At 45.6% G+C, this 19039-nt stretch overlaps 1 protein-coding gene across 6 annotated transcripts in view; it reads right to left on the bottom strand.

Annotated features, from left to right (window-relative positions):
• Positions 1–19039, bottom strand: part of ABCC12 (ATP binding cassette subfamily C member 12) — a 90033-nt gene that overhangs the window by 21900 nt on the left and 49094 nt on the right. For 3 of the 6 annotated variants that reach the window (XM_073884342.1, XM_073884344.1, XM_073884345.1), the window contains 8 exons: positions 18385–18509; positions 10642–10714; positions 8974–9177; positions 5404–5538; positions 5220–5295; positions 5065–5136; positions 2120–2242; positions 1350–1453 (listed from right to left, as the gene is read on the bottom strand). In XM_073884342.1, the coding sequence (XP_073740443.1) occupies positions 1350–1453; positions 2120–2242; positions 5065–5136; positions 5220–5295; positions 5404–5538; positions 8974–9177; positions 10642–10714; positions 18385–18509 (912 nt within the window). The remainder of the gene's footprint in view (positions 1–1349; positions 1454–2119; positions 2243–5064; positions 5137–5219; positions 5296–5403; positions 5539–8973; positions 9178–10641; positions 10715–18384; positions 18510–19039) is intronic. The other 3 variants (XM_073884346.1, XM_025852357.2, XM_073884343.1) reach the window with 2 other exon arrangements.

The following is a 19039-nucleotide window of genomic DNA, read 5'->3' as shown; positions in this document are numbered from 1 at the left end:
CTGCTAGGAGGAGAACACATATTTCTGCTAGCATTTCTGGGGAGAGGCCATCTTCTCCTCCTGAGAAATTGGCATCTTCATTTTTCTCTGAGCCATGTGCTGAAAGTCAAGACTGCCTTTGGGGAGCAAACAAGCATCTTTCTTTTAAATGCCATTTTGCTGATTACAGCAATAGCAGAAATGTAAACCAGAGGTGACGGCTGATGGATGAACATCCATAAAAGCAAAAGCATCCCTGGGGAGCTAATTGATGAAAGGCCCAGCTTGAACAGAGGAGGCCTCATTGTGCATCAAGTTGTGCCCACAGTGTCTGGGGGCAGGGCAAATGCCCGGGTCTGCCATTACTGCTGCATGCTCAATTAGCCAATGGCACTAGCCCACTGGGGAAGCACCATACCTAGGAGTTTCCATCCTGACCAGAAACTTTGGGCTCTCCAGGGAAAGAGCTCTTAATGAGCCAGGGAGGATCTGGGAGAATATTCTAGAAATGGTGCTCTTCCTACACAGTGAAGAGCGCCCACTGGTTTCTCCCCTTGGGAAAGCCCTCAGGAAGCTGTGCCAACCTCCAGGAGAGCTATGGTGACCGTTCCCCTGCCCACATCTCCCCAGTGCCTTCCCACTTTGGTTGTCATAGCAACAGAACTATACGAAAATGTCATCTTGCAGGATGGGCCCACACCAATCCCAGGGGCTCCAGGAAAGCTTAGAAACCATTGACCAAAAGCTGGGAGAGTTTTTATCAAGCTCCAGCAAGAGCAGAATTATCAGTCCTTTCTAGGAGGGTCCCTGGTCTAGAGGAGACCCTTGGGTGGCAGATACCTGGTGTCTCAGAAAGATACATGGTAGCTCTGCAGCACAACCAGGAACTGAGTCTGGCTTTTGCATGTCCAGTTCCTGTAGAGGGACTTTGGAGGGCAGAGAGAGATGAAACCCTCTGACACCTGACAGTGTCAACAATAAGATGTCAGTTTCCGTTCAGAGGCAGAAAGATTAAAATCCATGCTAGGTTTCCCCAGCCCCTCCAAGGACATCCTCAGAGGTGCCTCACAATGGAGGCTGCAAGACTGACTCTATCCTACACAGGCATGACTCCACAGACATGCTACATTTGCCTGGCACAATCACAATCTTTTTAGTCAATCCTTTAAAATCTAAAGGTGGCACATAAAAATCCAGATGCCCTGCTTGTCTTGCAAAATCAAAGGGAATTTCAGGAATTGAACTGTGCAGGCAACTGATCTCAACTTCATGGAAAGGGGCAGTGGGAGGTAAATTGTGTGGTGTTGGGTGCATTCATGCTCTCTGTCAGCAACTGACTCATCATTTTCCAATGCCAAAGGGAAACTCACCTGTGAGCCCTTGTCTAGCCAGAGACCCAGCCACCAATTGCTGAAGGCAGAGCTGCCGATCATCAGGAGGAAGAGGGACACCACGAACAGAGAGAGGAGGTACCCTGCAAGAGGAGGGGAGGGGTCCAGAGGGTGACAGAGGAGGGGGCTGCAGTGGGCCCAACCCTGATAGAAAATTCAAAGCCTGCAGGAAGAGGGCCCCCACCCCTGGGAACTGCCTTTCAGGCTGCTGTCACAAGTCTGGGTGTTGTGACCCTGAACCTCAAAGGGGACATGTGTTCCACCTGGTTGGAAAATGGGTCCAAATTGCCAATATATTGAAAAAAAACTACCAATATGCACCTTAATAGAAGCAACACAGTGTTCTTCAAAAACAAACAAAAGCTCAGTCTTGCTGGGCAGAGACAGGGAATAAAACTGGAAGGTATTTTTGCACATCGAGATGGGAACCTTGCACTAAGGCAGGCCATGAGCAGACTGCTGCAGTGCTCAGTGAAAAGGCAGCGAGGTGCGGAAGAACCACGGCTGGTTCATGCTGCTGCTCACTCAATTTCAATAGAGTCTGGCCACTTTAATGGAGATAAAGGGTGATTCCATTTAAAAGGCTGTATTATCAGACTTCAGATGGAAAAAAAAAATAAAAGCATTGATAAATAGCTCTAGCACAAAAGGAGTAATTGTTAAGGAAATCATAAAATGTGAACCCAACAGTTTGAGAAAGGATTTTTTAATGCAAATTAAATCAAGAAACCCGTTGTTTTATATCAAACCTCCAGAAGCCTTAATGTACATGTGATACGTTTTCCAGGTCACGGTTCCTTCCTGAGGGGATTCAGTCTGGACGAGCTGGTGCAGAGGAACTACGGAGACAGACACAAGTCCTGTGGCGCCTGCTGGCGGTGGGCGAGAGGGAGCCCAGTGGGTCAGGCACACCCCTCCTGCAAACCCACACCCCCAACGGGGGCAGTTTTCACCCTTCCTTCCATTGTCCTACACTTTGAAATTCCCAACACACTTTTGCTCCTGTTATTTGATTTGATCCTTATCACAGCCCTGTAAGGCAGGTGGCTTTCAGTATTTCCAGCAATATTAATGAAGCAACTACTATGTGCTCAGCCCTGGGATACAGGGGTTGTTTGGGTCTAGTTCTCCAGAAGTAGTTCCTAAGAGGGGGGTATGAATGCACGCAGCTTATTCAGGAGCTGTAGGGCGTGGGAAAGGGAACAATAGAAGGCATCTCATCAAGCCAGCGGGCCCTGTGGGCAACTGGAACTTAATCCTATGTAGAGAAGTGTTGGAGCCAGTGTGGAACACACACGTCACAGGTGGATAGAGGATATTTCTACAAATCCCATTGGCCCCTGGGTGAGGGCTCCTCCCAGTGGGGCTTAATTCCCCAGCTCTTCTAGCTTGACCTGAGGCTGGCAGCTTGCAGAGAGAGCCCCCAGGCAAGAGAATACAGCTGGGAGTCCGGCTTCAGGCACTGAAGTGCTAAAGGCACCCACAGCAACTACTGAAGGGTTAACAAGAAAGAGGTGGTTCCTGTCTTCTCAGAGCTCATGCCTTGCAGAATAAACCCAGGGCATCCTCCTCGGTCAGCCGCTGTCTAGACTCCCGATCGCCTCCATGGGGCTATTCCAAGTCCTCTCCACGTTCCAAAGGGAGGGGAAAATGACTGTCAAGTTCTCATGGAAAACACATCCAGAAGTCCAGGGATGCTGGCTCAAGAAGCTCCCAACAGTCAGAACTGAGTACTTGTCTCCTTCCTCTCCTTCACAGACAAGCATGAAAATGTCAGCTCCAGAGCAGAATCCTAAACTGTACATGGCTATTATAAACAGAGATAAATGGAGCTAGACCCAGGGGTGCCCCTGCGCGTGCATGGGCTCTCTGCACCTTGCTCCAAGAGGAATAACCGTCACACCTCAAAGGTGCCATGAATAGAGCTACGATTATACCCTCTGCCTGGGAACCTTTGTGCTTCTTTGAAAGTGCTCAGCCTGACTTCCTCTCATTGTATCTCACTCTGGACCTGCAAGATGAGGGAGATGCCTCAGTGGGTCCCCAGAGCCTAATGAAAGGCATTGTGGAGCACAAAGGGAACTAGTCAAATCCCACTGTAGCCCACCAGCCCAGCCTGGAGTGCTGATGATGCTCTTCACCTTGCTGTGCTCTAGAAAATGCCCTGATGCCAGGCGTGGTAGGCACAGCCGCCTTTAACTGGCTCCCTTCCTATAGCTTTCAGAGCAGGTGATTTCACACGCTCAATATCCCCTCCAGAGAAGTGGGGTGAGGAGAAAAAGAGGAGCAGGGTCTACTTTCTCCACAGGACTTCACATCCTAGGCAGCCTGGAGCTTTCCTGGGAAGGCGTGGAAGAGAGGGTGGGTACCTCACTTCAGCCTTGGCCGCCTCCAGAGCGATAAAAATATGTTGTCTTTCCAAACGTGCATGCATTTGTCACAAGCACCATTAATGGTGCCAAATTTCATCGATTCAAAGACTCACAATTTTTTTTTTCACATTTTAACATCTCTGAAATCAGGATGTGCCTTCCATTCGGTAGTATGCCATATCATCTAATTGGCAGAGATTTTTCTTTCTAAGTGGTACATAAAACGATGGTGATCTTAAAATGGATGATATCTTAAATTTGACGAAATACACTGAGGTTTTTTTTTTTTTTTCAGCTACACATTATTGAGGAATAGAGCTCTAACTTGGAAAGCCACCAATGGCACTTTGAGGAAAGAGACAGTGGATCTGGATCCCTGCCCTCTCTGTGCCCAGCCCTGGGGAAGGGCATAGAATAGGTGCTCAACAAGGGTTGAACAGATATAGGGGTGGAAGGGAACAGTGTGTGGGGAGGAGAAGAGGGAGCTTGACGAGGCTGACCCACACCAGGCTTATCTTATCTCCCACATCTCTTCTCTCTGCCTTCCTGGAATTCCTTCCTGCCCTCAGCCTCAAAATCCTCCCCCTTCCCCACCTTCTCACCACAGTGCCCCCCAGAAAACTTCTACATATCTTCGAAGGACTAGTCCCAAGGTTGCCACCTCTGTGAGGCCCTCCCTGACTTGTTATGCCCACTCCAACTTCCCATTACCCTTATCCCAGTTTCCCATGATTATCCCCTTGCGTGTGTTGCCCACCAGACCATAAGATCCCGAGATCTCATATTTTTGTCTATGCAGACAAGGGTGGTGCCCAGCACATAGCAGAATGGTTAGTCCTCCCATCCAGTCTCTTCAGTGCTGCACATTCCTTGCTCAATGCTCCCCATAAAGAGTGTAACACATCTCTCTTGTGTGTGCTTTTGCCTCTAACCAATCTCTGTGCACTGCTTTGACCTCTCTAACTAATAACAGTAATAACAACTGTTGAGAGTTACTATACGTCAGACACTGGGCTAATCATTTTATGTGCAGTTTCTCACGCAATCTTTGCAAGAATTTATGAGGTTGGTTATTATTTCCCCATTTTATGGATTAAGAAACTAAGATTCAGAGTGGACAAGTATCTTGCACCAACTCATAAAACTAGTAAGTGGTTCAGCCAGAGTTTGGACTCAGGCAGTTGAACCCCAAGGCTCACATGACAGTAAGCTGTATTAATTCTAGCTGTCCCCAAAGGACTTAAAATGTGCCTACATTTCTCTATCCAGAATGCTCAACAAATATTTAAGACTATATAACTGAGGGAACGAATAGCAAATACCTGTTATGTCTATAAATTCTGAGTCCATTTCAGGTTCTTTTCCTTCATCTTTCCCATCTCCTGGAGCCAAAACTAGGGTGAGAAATAAAGAGAGATCTGTGTCCGCTCGTGAGCCATGGGCAATAAGAGAGGAATGGTTCGAACTCGGATTGTACCAGCATCTTCATCTCTCTCAGCGGGGCTCTCCTTAAGGGCTTCCACCATTGCTGCATTGTAAATGTGCTCAGGATCCTGGAAACAAAATGACAGTCCTTCTGAAAGCTACAGGACAGGACTTCTTCCAGGCTAGAGATCGAGAGGGAAGGACCTCATCTCTTGCACCCAGGTGTAAAGAGTTACCTTGAATTGCAACCCTCGGAGACTGTGAATCAGTTTTGCATAGCACCCTCTCTCCTCCATTAACTCCTTGTGGGTTCCCTTTTCACAAATCTCTCCATCTTCTAACAAAATGACTTCATCACAAGACTCCAAGAACTGCAAAGATATTAAAATGATCTACAGCGAACTTCTGCCTGGTAAGAGAAGAGCGCCATGCCAAACTTCCTTCCAGTGGCATCCCAATCTCCTCTAGTACAGAGGTTCTCAACCTTGGCACTGTTGGCACTGAGGGCCAGATCATTCTTTGTTGTTGGGGTGGGGACGGGGGCTGTCCTGTGCATTGTAGGATATTTAGCAGCCTCCTCCTTCCCTCTACCCCCTAGATGCCAGTAGCACCCTTTACCCCAGTTGTGATAAGCAAAAATGTCTCTAGCTATTGCCCTCTAAAGGGCAAAATGGCTACTAGTTGAGAAGCACTGATCTAGTGTCTACTGGTGTCTTGAGTACAAAGGGGGCATCTGGTTGTCACTGAAACACTGTTCCCAAAATGAGCTGCCCTGCTAAGAAATCTGATCAGGGGGCAGTTGGGATTTGGAATATGAAATTGACAAGTTACTGTAAGACAAGATCTGGTGGAGACCTAAGCAATGACCTTCCTTTGGTATAATGTTACAAGCCCACCTCATCATCCTCATCTAGCCCAGGAGAAGCAGAACACAGAGCAGTCCCTGGCCACCAGGCCCTACTCCTCCCCTGACCACCACCCCCATACCAAGCCTGAGGAGTTTACACCAGCTTTATCTGTATGATAAAAATATAGCCACATTTCGCCCAAAGCACTTCTGTTTTTCTAATTTGAGTTCCCTTCATTTACATATCACTCCTGAGATCAAGGAGTTCTGCTAATAGGGGTTTCCTCTTATTTGAAATGAGATAGATTTCTCTCCATAGGATCAACCCATCTAAGAGCAGGAAGCCCCTCCTACAGGAGCAAATGTTGTGAGATTTAAGATGGTTCAGCCTAACGAAGCCTTTGCAATACAGGCCAAAGGTCTTCCTCTAAATTCGGGGTCCACTGATTCAAAGCTTGAAAGAAGCAGCTGCGTTTGGTCACTGTACTCCCAATGGGGTGTTGGGGGAATGAGGGTGGTGCCCAAAAGGCCAGACGACAACAGTTCTGACAGCTTGGGCGGCTCCAGCCTTTCTGCCTCCCTTGGACTAATGACTCAGCTCCTTGTCCAGTTTCCCAGATAGCTAAACAGCAACAGCCTAGCTTTTAATGTGCAGTTGAGACACTTTCTGAGAGAACCTTTTTCCTGAAAATAACCTCTCACCTTTATATAGCATCTTCTAGCCTTTCAAAGCCTCATCTTGTTTGGTTCTTATGTCTCAATCTCTCACAAGCCAGTAAAGGAAGTGGCAGCCTTGTGATCAGCCCATTCTCCAGATAGGGAAACTGAGGCACCAGTGTGGGGCATGTGGCAGCCTCACAGCCTTTTCTTCCTCTCTGGGGGCCCACATTCTAGCCCCAGAAGCTCCTGGTGAAGGCCCTCTGGCTAGTGAGCCCCCCAGTTCATGCCAGTGAGATCTGGCGTGATTTGAGCAGCTTTGTGTTGTGTTGTGTCAGCAACAACAACTGACCCCAGGCATTGGGCTGGGCACAGGGGAAGGACACATGAAGCCCATGTCCAGCTTTGTTCTGCAAATTCTCAAAATCTGACCCTGGGATGGTTTTCAGTGGCGACCGCAGGCCTCATTTCATTTGTTTCCTCATGGAAAGGAAGAGCAATCGCCCAGCCCAAGCACCGGGAAGCATCCGGATTGGCTGTGGGCTGGAGAGTAAAAGCAGCGGAGCAATGTTCTGGAAAAGCCCTGGGGCTTCAGTTCAGGGGCTCAGAGCCCCCTCCTCCCCAACAACGGACAGCTGGACTGAAACTCCAGTGCCATCTAGTGGCTGCTTGCATTTTTTAACGCTCAAAGAGAAAATGACCTTGGTGAAAGGTAGGCTCTTTGAAGAGACTTAGGCCTGGGGAAAAGATAGTTCTTGCCTGAGGTCATGCTGCTAGTCATCAAGGTTCAAAGACTGGACCAGGGCTGAGGTGACGACTCCCCCCAGTGAAGATTCCTGCCAAGACAGCTATGACCCACAGTTGTCAGGGGCCAGAAGTCCCCCTCCAGATCCCCAGGACCCCTCAGGAGGACAGCCCTCCCCACTGCAGGGGGTCTCCAGGGCTTGGACCCTCACCGTGCAGAGCTGTGGTTACAACATTTAGCACCCTGGCTGGGCAAGAGCCCATTCCCACTGACCTCATGGGGGTCCGGAAGAAATCCAACCTTCTCTTCCACTCTGATGCCCGGCCAGCAGAGTAACTTGGCACCACACTGGATGCTTCCTGGAGGTGACCGAGCCCACTCAGAGGGAACCCAAAATTCAGATGCTTGGAGCTTATTCTGAGAACTCCAGTCTTCAGCAAAGAGATACAAGCTGGGGGCAAAACTACCGCAATGGGAAGGAATGGTTTTCCTGGGTCTTTAAGAAGTTTCCCCATCTTCCAGCTGGCCCTTCTGGCCACTGATAGAAGATCCTAGAAATGCTGGTTAGAGCACCCTGTAGCCATGGTGATCTCATTTGCTTCCCCTTCCCCAGGTTGACTTACCCTTGCAAAGACCATGAGGTTTGCCTCTTACCCCCAGACCAGGCCCCTGTTGAATATTTTCCCCACAGGTGGCAGGAGAGGAAAGAAGATAGGACTTCTGCTCCAACAGTCCTCTCAGTGCAGGTCAGTCCCGTGGGATCTCTCCTCCAGCAGGAGATGCACACATGTCTATACACACATATACACACACACATACCCCACACCTATAGGGGCTCACCGTAGAGAGAGGAGATGGAGGCAGGGGGAAATCTGGCTTGTCTCAGGGCAGAGGGGAGTCTTGTATTCCTACCAGGCATTCAGAACCCTTGATGAGGCTGACACTGTGAGAACTCTCCCCACCCTACCCAATTCTCAAGCGCATTCAGGGCAAGCTTAGTAACTCCTCAGCAAGATTCATGTTCCTAAGCCTGAGAGAGTGGCTCTGAGAAAGAAAGAGTCTTGCCTTAGCCCAAAAGCCCTGGTCTCTAGCCAAGGGCCACAGAGCCTCTTATCCCCCTCCCAGGCACTCCTGTCCTCAGGCCCACCTAGCCTTGCTGGAGGAAGGGTGGGGCCTGAATTGTTTCCACCTGGCTTCCCACCTCCCCACAGTCAGTGGTCCAGAGCTGGAGGAAGTGGCCCATGTCCACCCCATAGATAGGGGTCATTTGCTTCTGGAGAGCCTATCCTCTGGTGGAAGAAAGACTTGGCCCCGCTTAACCCAAATTTAGAACCAATAGAGGCTATGCCCAGAGAACAGTAGGCAGGGCTATGTGCAAGCTGGGATGGCTGGGGAAAATCATGAATGTAACCTACACACCTTGCTCCCTCCATCCCTGACCCTTTCCAGGTGATGCCAGCCTCGGATGGGACAGGTTTAGGCAGAAGAGGAGACTCTGTGAGCATTAGGTGCCACACCCCATCCTGTGACCTCATGAATCCTGCCAGTCCCAGTCACCTGCAGCTGATGGGTCACCAGGACGATTGTCTTCCCCCTGAGCATCTTCTTAATGCACTCTTCAAAAACATGCTTCCCCACGTGGGCATCCACGGCTGACAGGGGGTCGTCCAGCAGGTAGATTTCGTGGTTTGAGTAGACAGCACGGGCCAGACTGATCCTCTGCCTCTGCCCCCCAGAGAGGTTGAGGCCCCGCTCCCCAATCTGTAGACAGGAGCAATGTTACTGTCCATCTCTGGGCCCCATTCCCACCCTGCAGTCCTCAAGGGAACTAGAGCTTTTTGAAGCTTCTCAGACTCTTCTGCAGACTGATGATTACTACATTCCAGATCCTCCACCCTTTGCAGGGACCCCCTGACTGCACTAGATGCCCTGGGAAGTGGAAGACTCACTTCTGTAGGAAGCCTGGTGGGCAGTGGCAACTAGAGAAAAACTCCAATGTTGAGTGAGGGGGACCTGTCCTTCCAGTGCATAGCCCATAGAGATGGGCTGTGTCTTGACCACTAACACCAAAGGGAATTGTAGCAGAAAGCTCTGGAGAGTGGACAAGTGAACAGGAGGGAGCAGAGCCTGGGAGCAAATGGGCAAGGATGCCTAGATAGCTAGATAGGTTATTCTGTCCAACTGACCCCAAAGTGAGCCCCTATTATGTTCAGCCAGGCATTGGGCTGGGCACAGGGGAAGGACACATGAAGCTGGACAAAAAAGTCCTGTATCTACTGGGAGTTCACATATCAGCAGAAAGTGGAGGCATGATCAGTTATGCACATAATAATGGTACAAAGCAGAATTTAACAATTGCCAACTGAGAAGCATAAGATACGTATTCTGGGGCAAATACTGCAGACTGTGGGATTCAGAAAAGTCTCCTTCAAGGGGGTGGATTTGTGGTTGGAACTTGAAAGGTGGTAACAATAGCAGGAACAGAGGTCTGGAGGCTGGAAGGCAAGTGCACACTTAGGCAGGTAGGCATGAGTAGAAGCAAACCCTGGGGAGGTGGGTCAGGGCTGCAGCAAGATGAATGCCAGGCCAGGATGGCTGTGGTGTCCATTTCCTTGACATAGGCACATTGAGGGCCCTAGCAGAGAAAGGCAATGTATTCCGAGCTTGGGCAAAGTCGAAGACTAAGCAGAGGACACACTGGGATGGGGAAACAGGAAGATGGCATGGTGACCCCCTACCCTGGGTCACCTGAGTTGGCAGGCTCAACCCTGGGCCCAGGCAGCTTTTTGGACAAGCAGCTGGGAGCAATGTTTGGAAGGCAGAGTAAATGAGGCAAGTAGGGGCCCTTGAGACTCCAGCCACAATGCAGCAGCCCTGGACCTCTGTGTTTGGAGGACAGAGCCAGTCCATAAGATATGGAAGCAGCTTTCACCAGAAACCTTCTCTAAGTTAACAGGCAGATTGGGAATGGCTCCAGGAGTGACCACACTGAACCCAACACAGGTAGAGTTGGAACCACATCCATTGTAATATTCCCCCAGAATAAACCCAGATGGAGAATTCAGGATGGTAGAACTTGGCTTTTCCCATACTTCCTAGGACTTTTCTGTCTTCCAGGGCATCCAAATGTGGATGGAACCAGGGCCTGCCAACCTCAGCCCTTTCAACCTGGACAGCCAGGCTGCCATGCTGCTGCAGTGCGGCTGAGCTCCTAACTCTGCTCACCTCAGTCAGGTCTCCATAAGGAAGGCTGCTCAGGTCCTCCTGAAGGGCACAGACTCGAACTGTGTGCTGATACCTGTGGACACAAACGACAGAAGTCAGCATGGTAACAAAAGACCCCATTGCTGGTATCACTGGGCTAAGGCAAGGAGTTGGCCAGTTGCTTCATCTTTGATGTCCTAAGGCAGCTTCCCCTTGACCCCTAGGCATTCCCCACACACCTGATGCAGAGTTGACTCAGGGATGACTCCTTCCCTCACAGGCTTCCTGCCCTGAGGGGAAGATGATTCAACGACATGAAACCTCAGAAGGCAAAACTGGGGGCACCAACTGCTAGCATGGCTCTTGGGAGTCAGAGAAGGGAATGACCAGTGTGAGCTGAGGTCAATGTGGGAGGCTTCGCAGAGGATGCAAGATCGTGAATGGAAGAAATGTGTGTGGATGGAGGGTAACAGCAAGGTGCTGGGATGATTACTAATGATGACCCTGACATCTGCTCCAGGATACTCCTCAATCTACCAGTCACTCCTACCAGGTTGGAAAGACCAGGGCTTTCTCCCCCTGAGACACCTGAGTACGCTGGGCACAGAGGATACTGCCTGAGGAACAGAGGCCAAGCAGGAATAGAATCTCAGTGCCTTGGACCTCCTAGCTTCTTTGTTTTGTCCCTCAGCATTGCCCACTGTCTAGCATTGGGCCAGTCTGTAGGGAGTCTAATGGGCAAGGCCCTAACCAACTCTCAGCAGCCATGTTGCTGGAATCAGCACCTCATCCTGCAAAGGACAGCAAAGCTGGGGGGCCCATGACCTACCGGGCATGACCCCAGTCTCACTCCCTGGGAACTTTGGACAGCAAGGGATCCAGGAAGGTCAATAAGCTAGTGGGTAGGAACTCAAAAATGCTCAGGCCTCAAGAAATGGGAGAGTTTCACACCCTCCTCCCTGGGTTTTCTCTGTGCCTCATTCCCGCTCAGATGGCCTGCACTGTAGATAAACTCTTTCCCAGGGCACCACAGTACACCACGTCACTGCTTCAGGGACTAGTTCCTGCTCTGAATTCCCTGATGTTCCTGGTGTCAGTTCAAGCTCATGGCCTATGCAAGAAGCAGCCAGTTCCCACCACTGGGCCCTAGGTTTCTGTCCCACTTGACAGGCAACCTGCCTCCACAAGGGTTAATTAGTTGACTAATTAATTGATTGATTGATTAGCTGATTGATATCATCAGCATCATCAGCATCATTGGGGTCCTCTCTTCTCAATGCATGACAGTGGGCAAGCCTCACAACTCAGACTTTGCAGGACACAGTCTCCCAATAAAAGGCACCAACAAGAGAGTGAGCAGGCAGATCATGGGTAGCTGCCCTTCAGGTGGCATGCTGACCCCTGGCAGAACTTAATGTTCTGGAACAGAAGCCGGCAGAGCCCTGAGCATCACGCCCATACACTAACTTTAGGAGTGGTATATATATATATATGGTGGTTAAGACTGAGGGCTTTGGCAGGGTAGCAATATTTACATTAGACAAAATAGGCTTTAAAGCAAAGACTGTAACAAGAGACAAAGAAGGATATTACATAATGATAAAGGGATCAATCCGACTAGAGGATATAACAATTGTAAATATCTATGCATCCAACATTGGAGCACCTAAATACATAAAGCAAATATTAATGAATATAAAGAGAGAAGTTGATGGTATTACAATAATAGTAAAAGACTTTAACACCCCATGTACATCAATGGATAGATCATCTAGGCAGAAAATCAATAAGAAAAGTGTCTTTGAATGATGCATTTGACCAGATGGACGTAAGAGATATATAAAGAACATCCCATCCAAAAATAAGAAAATACATTCTTTTCAAGTGCACATGAAACATTCTCCAAAATACATCGCATATTAGGCCACAGAACAATCCTCAATAAATTTAAGAAGATTGAAATCATAGCACGAATCTTTTCTGATCATAACAGTAATAAAACTAGAAATCAATCACAAGAAAAAAAAACTGGGAAAAACACAAACACATGGAGTCTAAACAACATGATATTTAACAACCAATGGGTCAATGAAGCAATCAAAGAAGAAATAAAAAAACATATGGAGACAGACAAAAACACCATGGTTCAGCATCTTTGGGACACAACAAAAGTAGTTCTAACAGGGAAACATATAGTGATACAGGCCTACCTAAGAAACAAGAAAAAGCTGAAATACACAATCTAACCTTACAGTTAAAATAACTAGAAAAAGAAAAGCAAAGCCCAAGAAGAGTAGAAGGAAAAGATAATAAAAATCAAAGAAGAAATAAATGACATAGAGATGAAAACTAATCAGAAAAAAATCAATGAAACCAAGAGTTGGTTCTTTGAAAAGATAAATAAAATTGATAAACACTTAGCCAGATTTGCCAAGTAAAAGAAAGGACCCCCCAAAAAATAAAATCAGAAATGAAAGAGAAGTAACAACTTACACCACAGAAATACAAAAGATTTTAAGAGAATACTATAAAAATTATATGACAACAAACTGGATAACCTAGAAGAAATGGATACTTTTCTAGAAACATACAATCTTCTAAAACTAAATCGGGGAGAAAAAGAAAATTTTGACAGACCAATTACTAGTAACAAAATTAAATCAGTAATAATGATAATAATAATAATAATGACCTACTGAAAAATAAAAGTCCAGGACCGGATAGATTCACAGGTGAATTCTACCAAACATTTAAGAAGAGTTAATACCTATTCTCCTCAAACTATTCTAAAAATAGAAGAGGAGGGAAAGCTTCCAAATACATTCTATGAAGCCAGCAGTACCCTGATATCAAAACTAGACAAAGACACTATAGAAGAAAATAAAACTACAGGCCAATATCCGTGATGAACATAGATGCCCAAATCCTCAGAATATTAGCAAACCCCATTTAACAATACATTAAAAGGATCATTCACCATGATCAAGTGGGATTTATTCTGGGGATGCAAGGATGGTTCAATATTTGCAAATCAATCAACATGGTACATCACATCAACAAAATGAAGTCTAAAAATCATATGATCATTTCATTAGATGCAGAAAAAGCATCTGACAAAATTCAACACTCATTCAAATAAAAAAAAAAGTCCCAACAAACTAGGTTTAGACGGAATATACCTCAACATAATAAAGGCTATATGAAAAACCCATACCTAATATCATACTCAATGGTGGAAAACTGAGAGGTTTTCCTCTAAGATCAGGAATGAGACAAGGATATCCACTTTGCCACTTTTATTTGACATAATACTGGAAGTTCTAGACACAGCAATCAAACAAGAAAATAAATGAGGTATTATTCATATTGGCAGAGAAGAAGTTAAAGTGTCACTATTTGTAGATGACATGATACTACACATTAGAAAATCCTAAAAACCCCGCCAAAAAACTACTAGAAGTAACAAATGAGTTCTGTGAAGTTGCAGGATACAAAATTAATACCCAGAAATTGGTAGCATTTCTATACACTCATAATGAAGTAGCAGAAAGAGAAATTAAGAAAACAGTTCTATTTACAATGGCACCAAAGAAAATAATAAAATACCTAAGAATAAACTTAACCAAGGAGATGAAAGTTCTGTACTCTGAAAACTATAAAACACTGATGAAAGAAACTGAAGGTGACACAAATAAATGGAAAGATATACAGTGCTCATGAACTGGAAGAATTAAAAATGCCCACACTATCCAAAGCAATCTATAGATTCGATGCAATCCCTATCAAAATACCAATAGCATTTTTCACAGAACTAGAACAAATGATACTAAAATTTGTATCTTTGTATACAAAAGACACCAAGTAGCCAAAGCAACCTTGAGAAAGAAAAAAAAAAGCTGGAGGTATCACAAGTCCAGATTTTAAGATATACTACAAAGATATAGTAATCAAAACAGTATGGTATTGGCACAAAAATAGACGCATAGATCAAAGGAACAAAATAGAGAGCTCAGAAATAAACCCATACTTAAATGGTCACTTAATCTATGACAAAGGAAGCAAAAATATACAATGGGAAAAGACAATCTCTTCAATAAACAGTGCTGAGGGGCGCCTGGGTGGCTGTTGGTTAAGCATCTGCTTTCAGCTCAGGTCATGATTCTGGGGTCCTGGGATTGAGCCCTGCATCGGGCTCCCTGCCAGCTGGGAGTCTGATTCTCCCTCTGCTTCTCAGCCCACTCATGCTCTCTCTCTCTCACTCACTCTCTCAAATAAATAAATAAAATCTTTTTTAAAAAAATGGTACTGAGAAAACTGGACAGCTATGTGCAAAAGAATGAAACTGGGCCAATTTATAATACCATACACAAAAATAAACTCCAAATGGATTAGACCTAAATGTGAGAACTAAGGCCATAAAAATCCTAGAAGACAACATAGGCAGTAATTTCTCTGATAAGGCAAGAGAAACAAAAGCAAAAATAAATTATTGGGACTACATCAAAATAAAAAACTTTAGGGGCCACCTAGATGGCTCAGTCAGTCAAGCGTCCAACCCTTGATCTCAGCTCAGGTCTTGATCTCAGGGCCATGAATTCAGACCCACCAATAAACAAACAAACAAACAAACAAATAACTTTTGCACAGCAAAGGAAACCATCAACAAAACAAAAGGCAACCTACTGAATGGGAGAAGATATCTGCAAACGACACATCCAATAAAGGGCTAATATCCAAAATATATAAAGAATTTACACAGCTTAATACCAAAAAAAAAAAATCTGATTAAAAAATAGGCAGAGGGGCGCCTGGGTGGCTCAGTTGGTTAAGCAACTGCCTTCGGCTCAGGTCATGATCCTGGAGTCCCGGGATCGAGTCCCACATTGGGCTCCCTGCTCAGCGAGGAACCTGCTTCTCCCTCTGGCCCTCACCCCTCTCGTATACTCTCTCTCTCATTCTCGCTCTCTCAATAAATCTTTAAAAAAAATAAATAAAAATAAAAAATAGACAGAGGACCTGAATAGATATTTTTCTAAAAAAGACATACAGATGGCCAAGAGACATATAAAAAGATGCTCAATATCATTACTCATCAGGAAAATCAAAACCATAATGAGATATCACCTTACACCCATCAGAATGGCTAAAATCAAAAAGGCAAGAAATAACAAGTGCTGGAGAGGATATGAATAAAAAGGGACCCTCATACACTGTTGGTAGGAATGTAAATTGGTGCAGCCACTCAGAAAAATAGTATAAAGTTTCCTCAAAAATTAAAAAATAGAAATACCATAGGATCTAGTGATTCCACTATGGGGTATTTACCCATAGAAAACAAAGACACTAATTGGAAAAGATATATGCACACCTATGTTTAATGCAGCATTATTTACAATAGCCAAGATATGGAAGCAACCTAAGTGTCCATTGATGGATGAATGGATAAGGAAAATGTGATGAGTGTGTGCACGTGTGTGTGCACATGCACACACAGTGTGTAATAGAACATTACATGACCTTAAAAAAGGATGAGATCATGCCATTTGCAACATGAATGGGCCTAGAGGATATTATACTAAATGAAATAAGTCAGACTAAGAAAGACAAACACCATATGGTTTTACTTATATATGCAATTTTAAAAAACAAATGAATAAACAAGCAAAAAGCAGAGTCAGACCCATAAATACAGGGAACAAATTGATGGTTGCAGGTGGGGGAAGGGAGTGGGCAAAATGAGTGAAGTGGGGGTGGTGGGAGGTACAGGCTTCCAGTTATAGAATGAATAAGTCATGGGGATGAAAGGTACAACACAGGGTATCTAGTCAATGATATTGTAGTAGAGTTGTATGGTAACTGATGGTAGCTACACTTGGGGTGAGCATGCCATAACATATAGAGAAATTGAATCACTATGTTGTACACCTGAAACTAATGTAACATTGTGTGTCAAATATACTCAAATAAAAAAAACTTTTTTAAAAGACCAGGGGCTTTGGAATCAGAACAATCTGTGTTTGAATCCAGCTGGGTAACCTTGGACAAGTGAATGTACCTCCCTGATCCTCACCCTCCAATCTATAAATTGGGCTAATAACTCTCATTTGAGAAGGGAACAAGAACTCGTATGTAGAGCCATTAGCACAATTCCTGGCACACTGCAAATTCTCCATCCGTGGTGGTTATTATTAATATTATTATCTTTGTCAATCTTTAACTATGAGATGCAGATTGCTCAGCACATCTTCATTCTTTTGCCACCTCTACCCCTCTTCTTAACTTTCTTCCTACACTCCTGCTTCCTGTGGCCTGAGAGCCACCATGGTCACCCTAGAGATGCCACACACAAAGGGTGCCTTGATCTACTCTACCAGACCCAATTCAAGCACCACCTTCTCTTCCTTCTCATGATCTCTGCTGCCTCTGAATAATCCAACAGGACCTCCTGACACTTGGCACATTCCTTCTTGGTGCATAGTTATTTCTGTACATCTCTTACTGCCCTTCCAGATTTGTAACACCTCAGGGGCAAAGATACATCTGAGCTACGCTTCTTTCCCCCATCATTCTGCATGATCCTGCAAATTGCATGTATTTGGTAAATATGTGCCCTGACATTCTGCCTGATAAAGATAGGAATCCTTCCTCCTAGCTGGCTACTACAGAAAGAAAAACCATTCCAGGTGGGGTGAGGAGGAGGCCAGGAAACGCTGAGCAGAGCAGTTCAGCTGGTGCCAAGGAGTCCTGCACTGATCAGACCTTCCTGCCACTCTTGAGCCTCCTGGCAATAGGGTGTCATGGCCAGGGAAGAGGAAGGGAAGTAATAGACCTCTTGCTGGGAACCCACATGCTGGCCAATGTCAGCCAGCAAGGACAGTTTGTGGGTTCAGACAATAAAATATGAAAGTCCAGACTATCACTGGAGAGCTGACAGCCAAATTAAAAAAAAAAACCAAATCCATTGGTCTTTACTTCAGCATCATGGAGCTTGGGGAGGCTTCAGGAGGAGCCAGATGTCAGGAAGCTCCAGTGAGAACAAATGATGTTCTGGCATTCAAGACTCAACCCCTGCCATTTAATAGCCTTGACCTTGAGCAGGTCCACTCCCCTTCTGAGCTTCAGCCTCTTCATCTGTAAAATGGGGATATGATGCCAGGATTTCCCTTAATAGGTGTTTATAGAACTCTAATGAGAGAATGTACATGGCAGCATACTAAATCCAGGAAGGAATCACAGAAAGCTATTATTTTCCAGTGCTTAAAATAATGGTCCAAAGTGTATCCAAAAATTATGACTTGAACTTTGTTTTTCTTCCATTAGATCATTTTCAGTATATTAATGGCAATATATCCTTATAGATCTGATGTCAATTAATAATTTCAGGGGTAATTAATTTGCATACCTGCTGCTCATGATTTCAAGCAGTTTTGGTTACTTGGCCTAAAGCAAAATTCCCAGATATATCTTTCTCCAATCAGACAACATATGCACTGTTAAAGAAAACCTCAGAACATATGCTACTCTGCACTGGGAATGAAGTGCCAATTTCATCCATTTCTCAGAGTGTGATCACAGGTCTGCAGAAAGCGCCTCTCCTGAACTCTTGGGTCAGGAAGAGAAAAACCAACACCCATTTGGATCTGATGAATGTTTAATCAGAATTCATTAAAGAAACCCACTTAGCAAGCATTACAAATGGCATCAGCATCTATAGCAGAAAGTATCAAATACCAAAGTGCCTCATTGTTTCAAAGTTAATATTACCTTTGGTGATCATACTTTTCTCCAAATAGTATGTTTTCTCTCACATTTCCATGAAAGATCCATGCTTGCTGGGAAACATAGGCCACAGTCCCATTGACTGCCACGATCCCTTGCTGTAACTGCATCTGGAGCAAAATATCGGAATACCTTCAGGAGCTAAACCTTACAAACTTCTCTTCAGGGGCCCACTAAACCCTTGCCACCCACTTATTCCATGAACATTAATTATGATGGTGCAAGAGGGTCAACAAGATGTCTTAACCCACACTGCAAAGCACAACCGTATAGTCTAATAGTCGCAAAGTCAAAAATCTATAAGCGGCCAGGCAGGAATGTCACAAAAGAGGCAGTGGTGAGTTCTACTATAGGCTGCAGAGGCTGCATGATACCTCCGTACAACCAGAACAGATACCCTTTGAAAGAACCCATCACAAATGTTCCCTTTTCCTCCAAGTGCACCAGCTGGATCCCACCCTCCTCAGCCAGGCCCCAGGGGCAAGATATAGCCTGCATGGCTGTGAAGGGTGGTCCTGGTATGCCCTGTCTCAAGGAAGCAGACTGTACATTTGGTGCAGGACCTGGTACAAGGACTTGGGCTTGGTGCAGCCAGAATTTCTCATTCTTCAAGAGGAGTGGAAAATCCAGTTTCATGTGG

The sequence above is a fragment of the Callorhinus ursinus genome, unplaced genomic scaffold, assembly GCF_003265705.2.
Source record: "Callorhinus ursinus isolate GAN/ISIS: 27379988/994484 unplaced genomic scaffold, GSC_fseal_2.0 scaffold56, whole genome shotgun sequence".
Classification (NCBI taxonomy): domain Eukaryota; kingdom Metazoa; phylum Chordata; class Mammalia; order Carnivora; family Otariidae; genus Callorhinus; species Callorhinus ursinus.
Note: the sequence above shows the minus strand (reverse complement) of the source record. Positions and strands in the feature narration are given on the sequence as shown.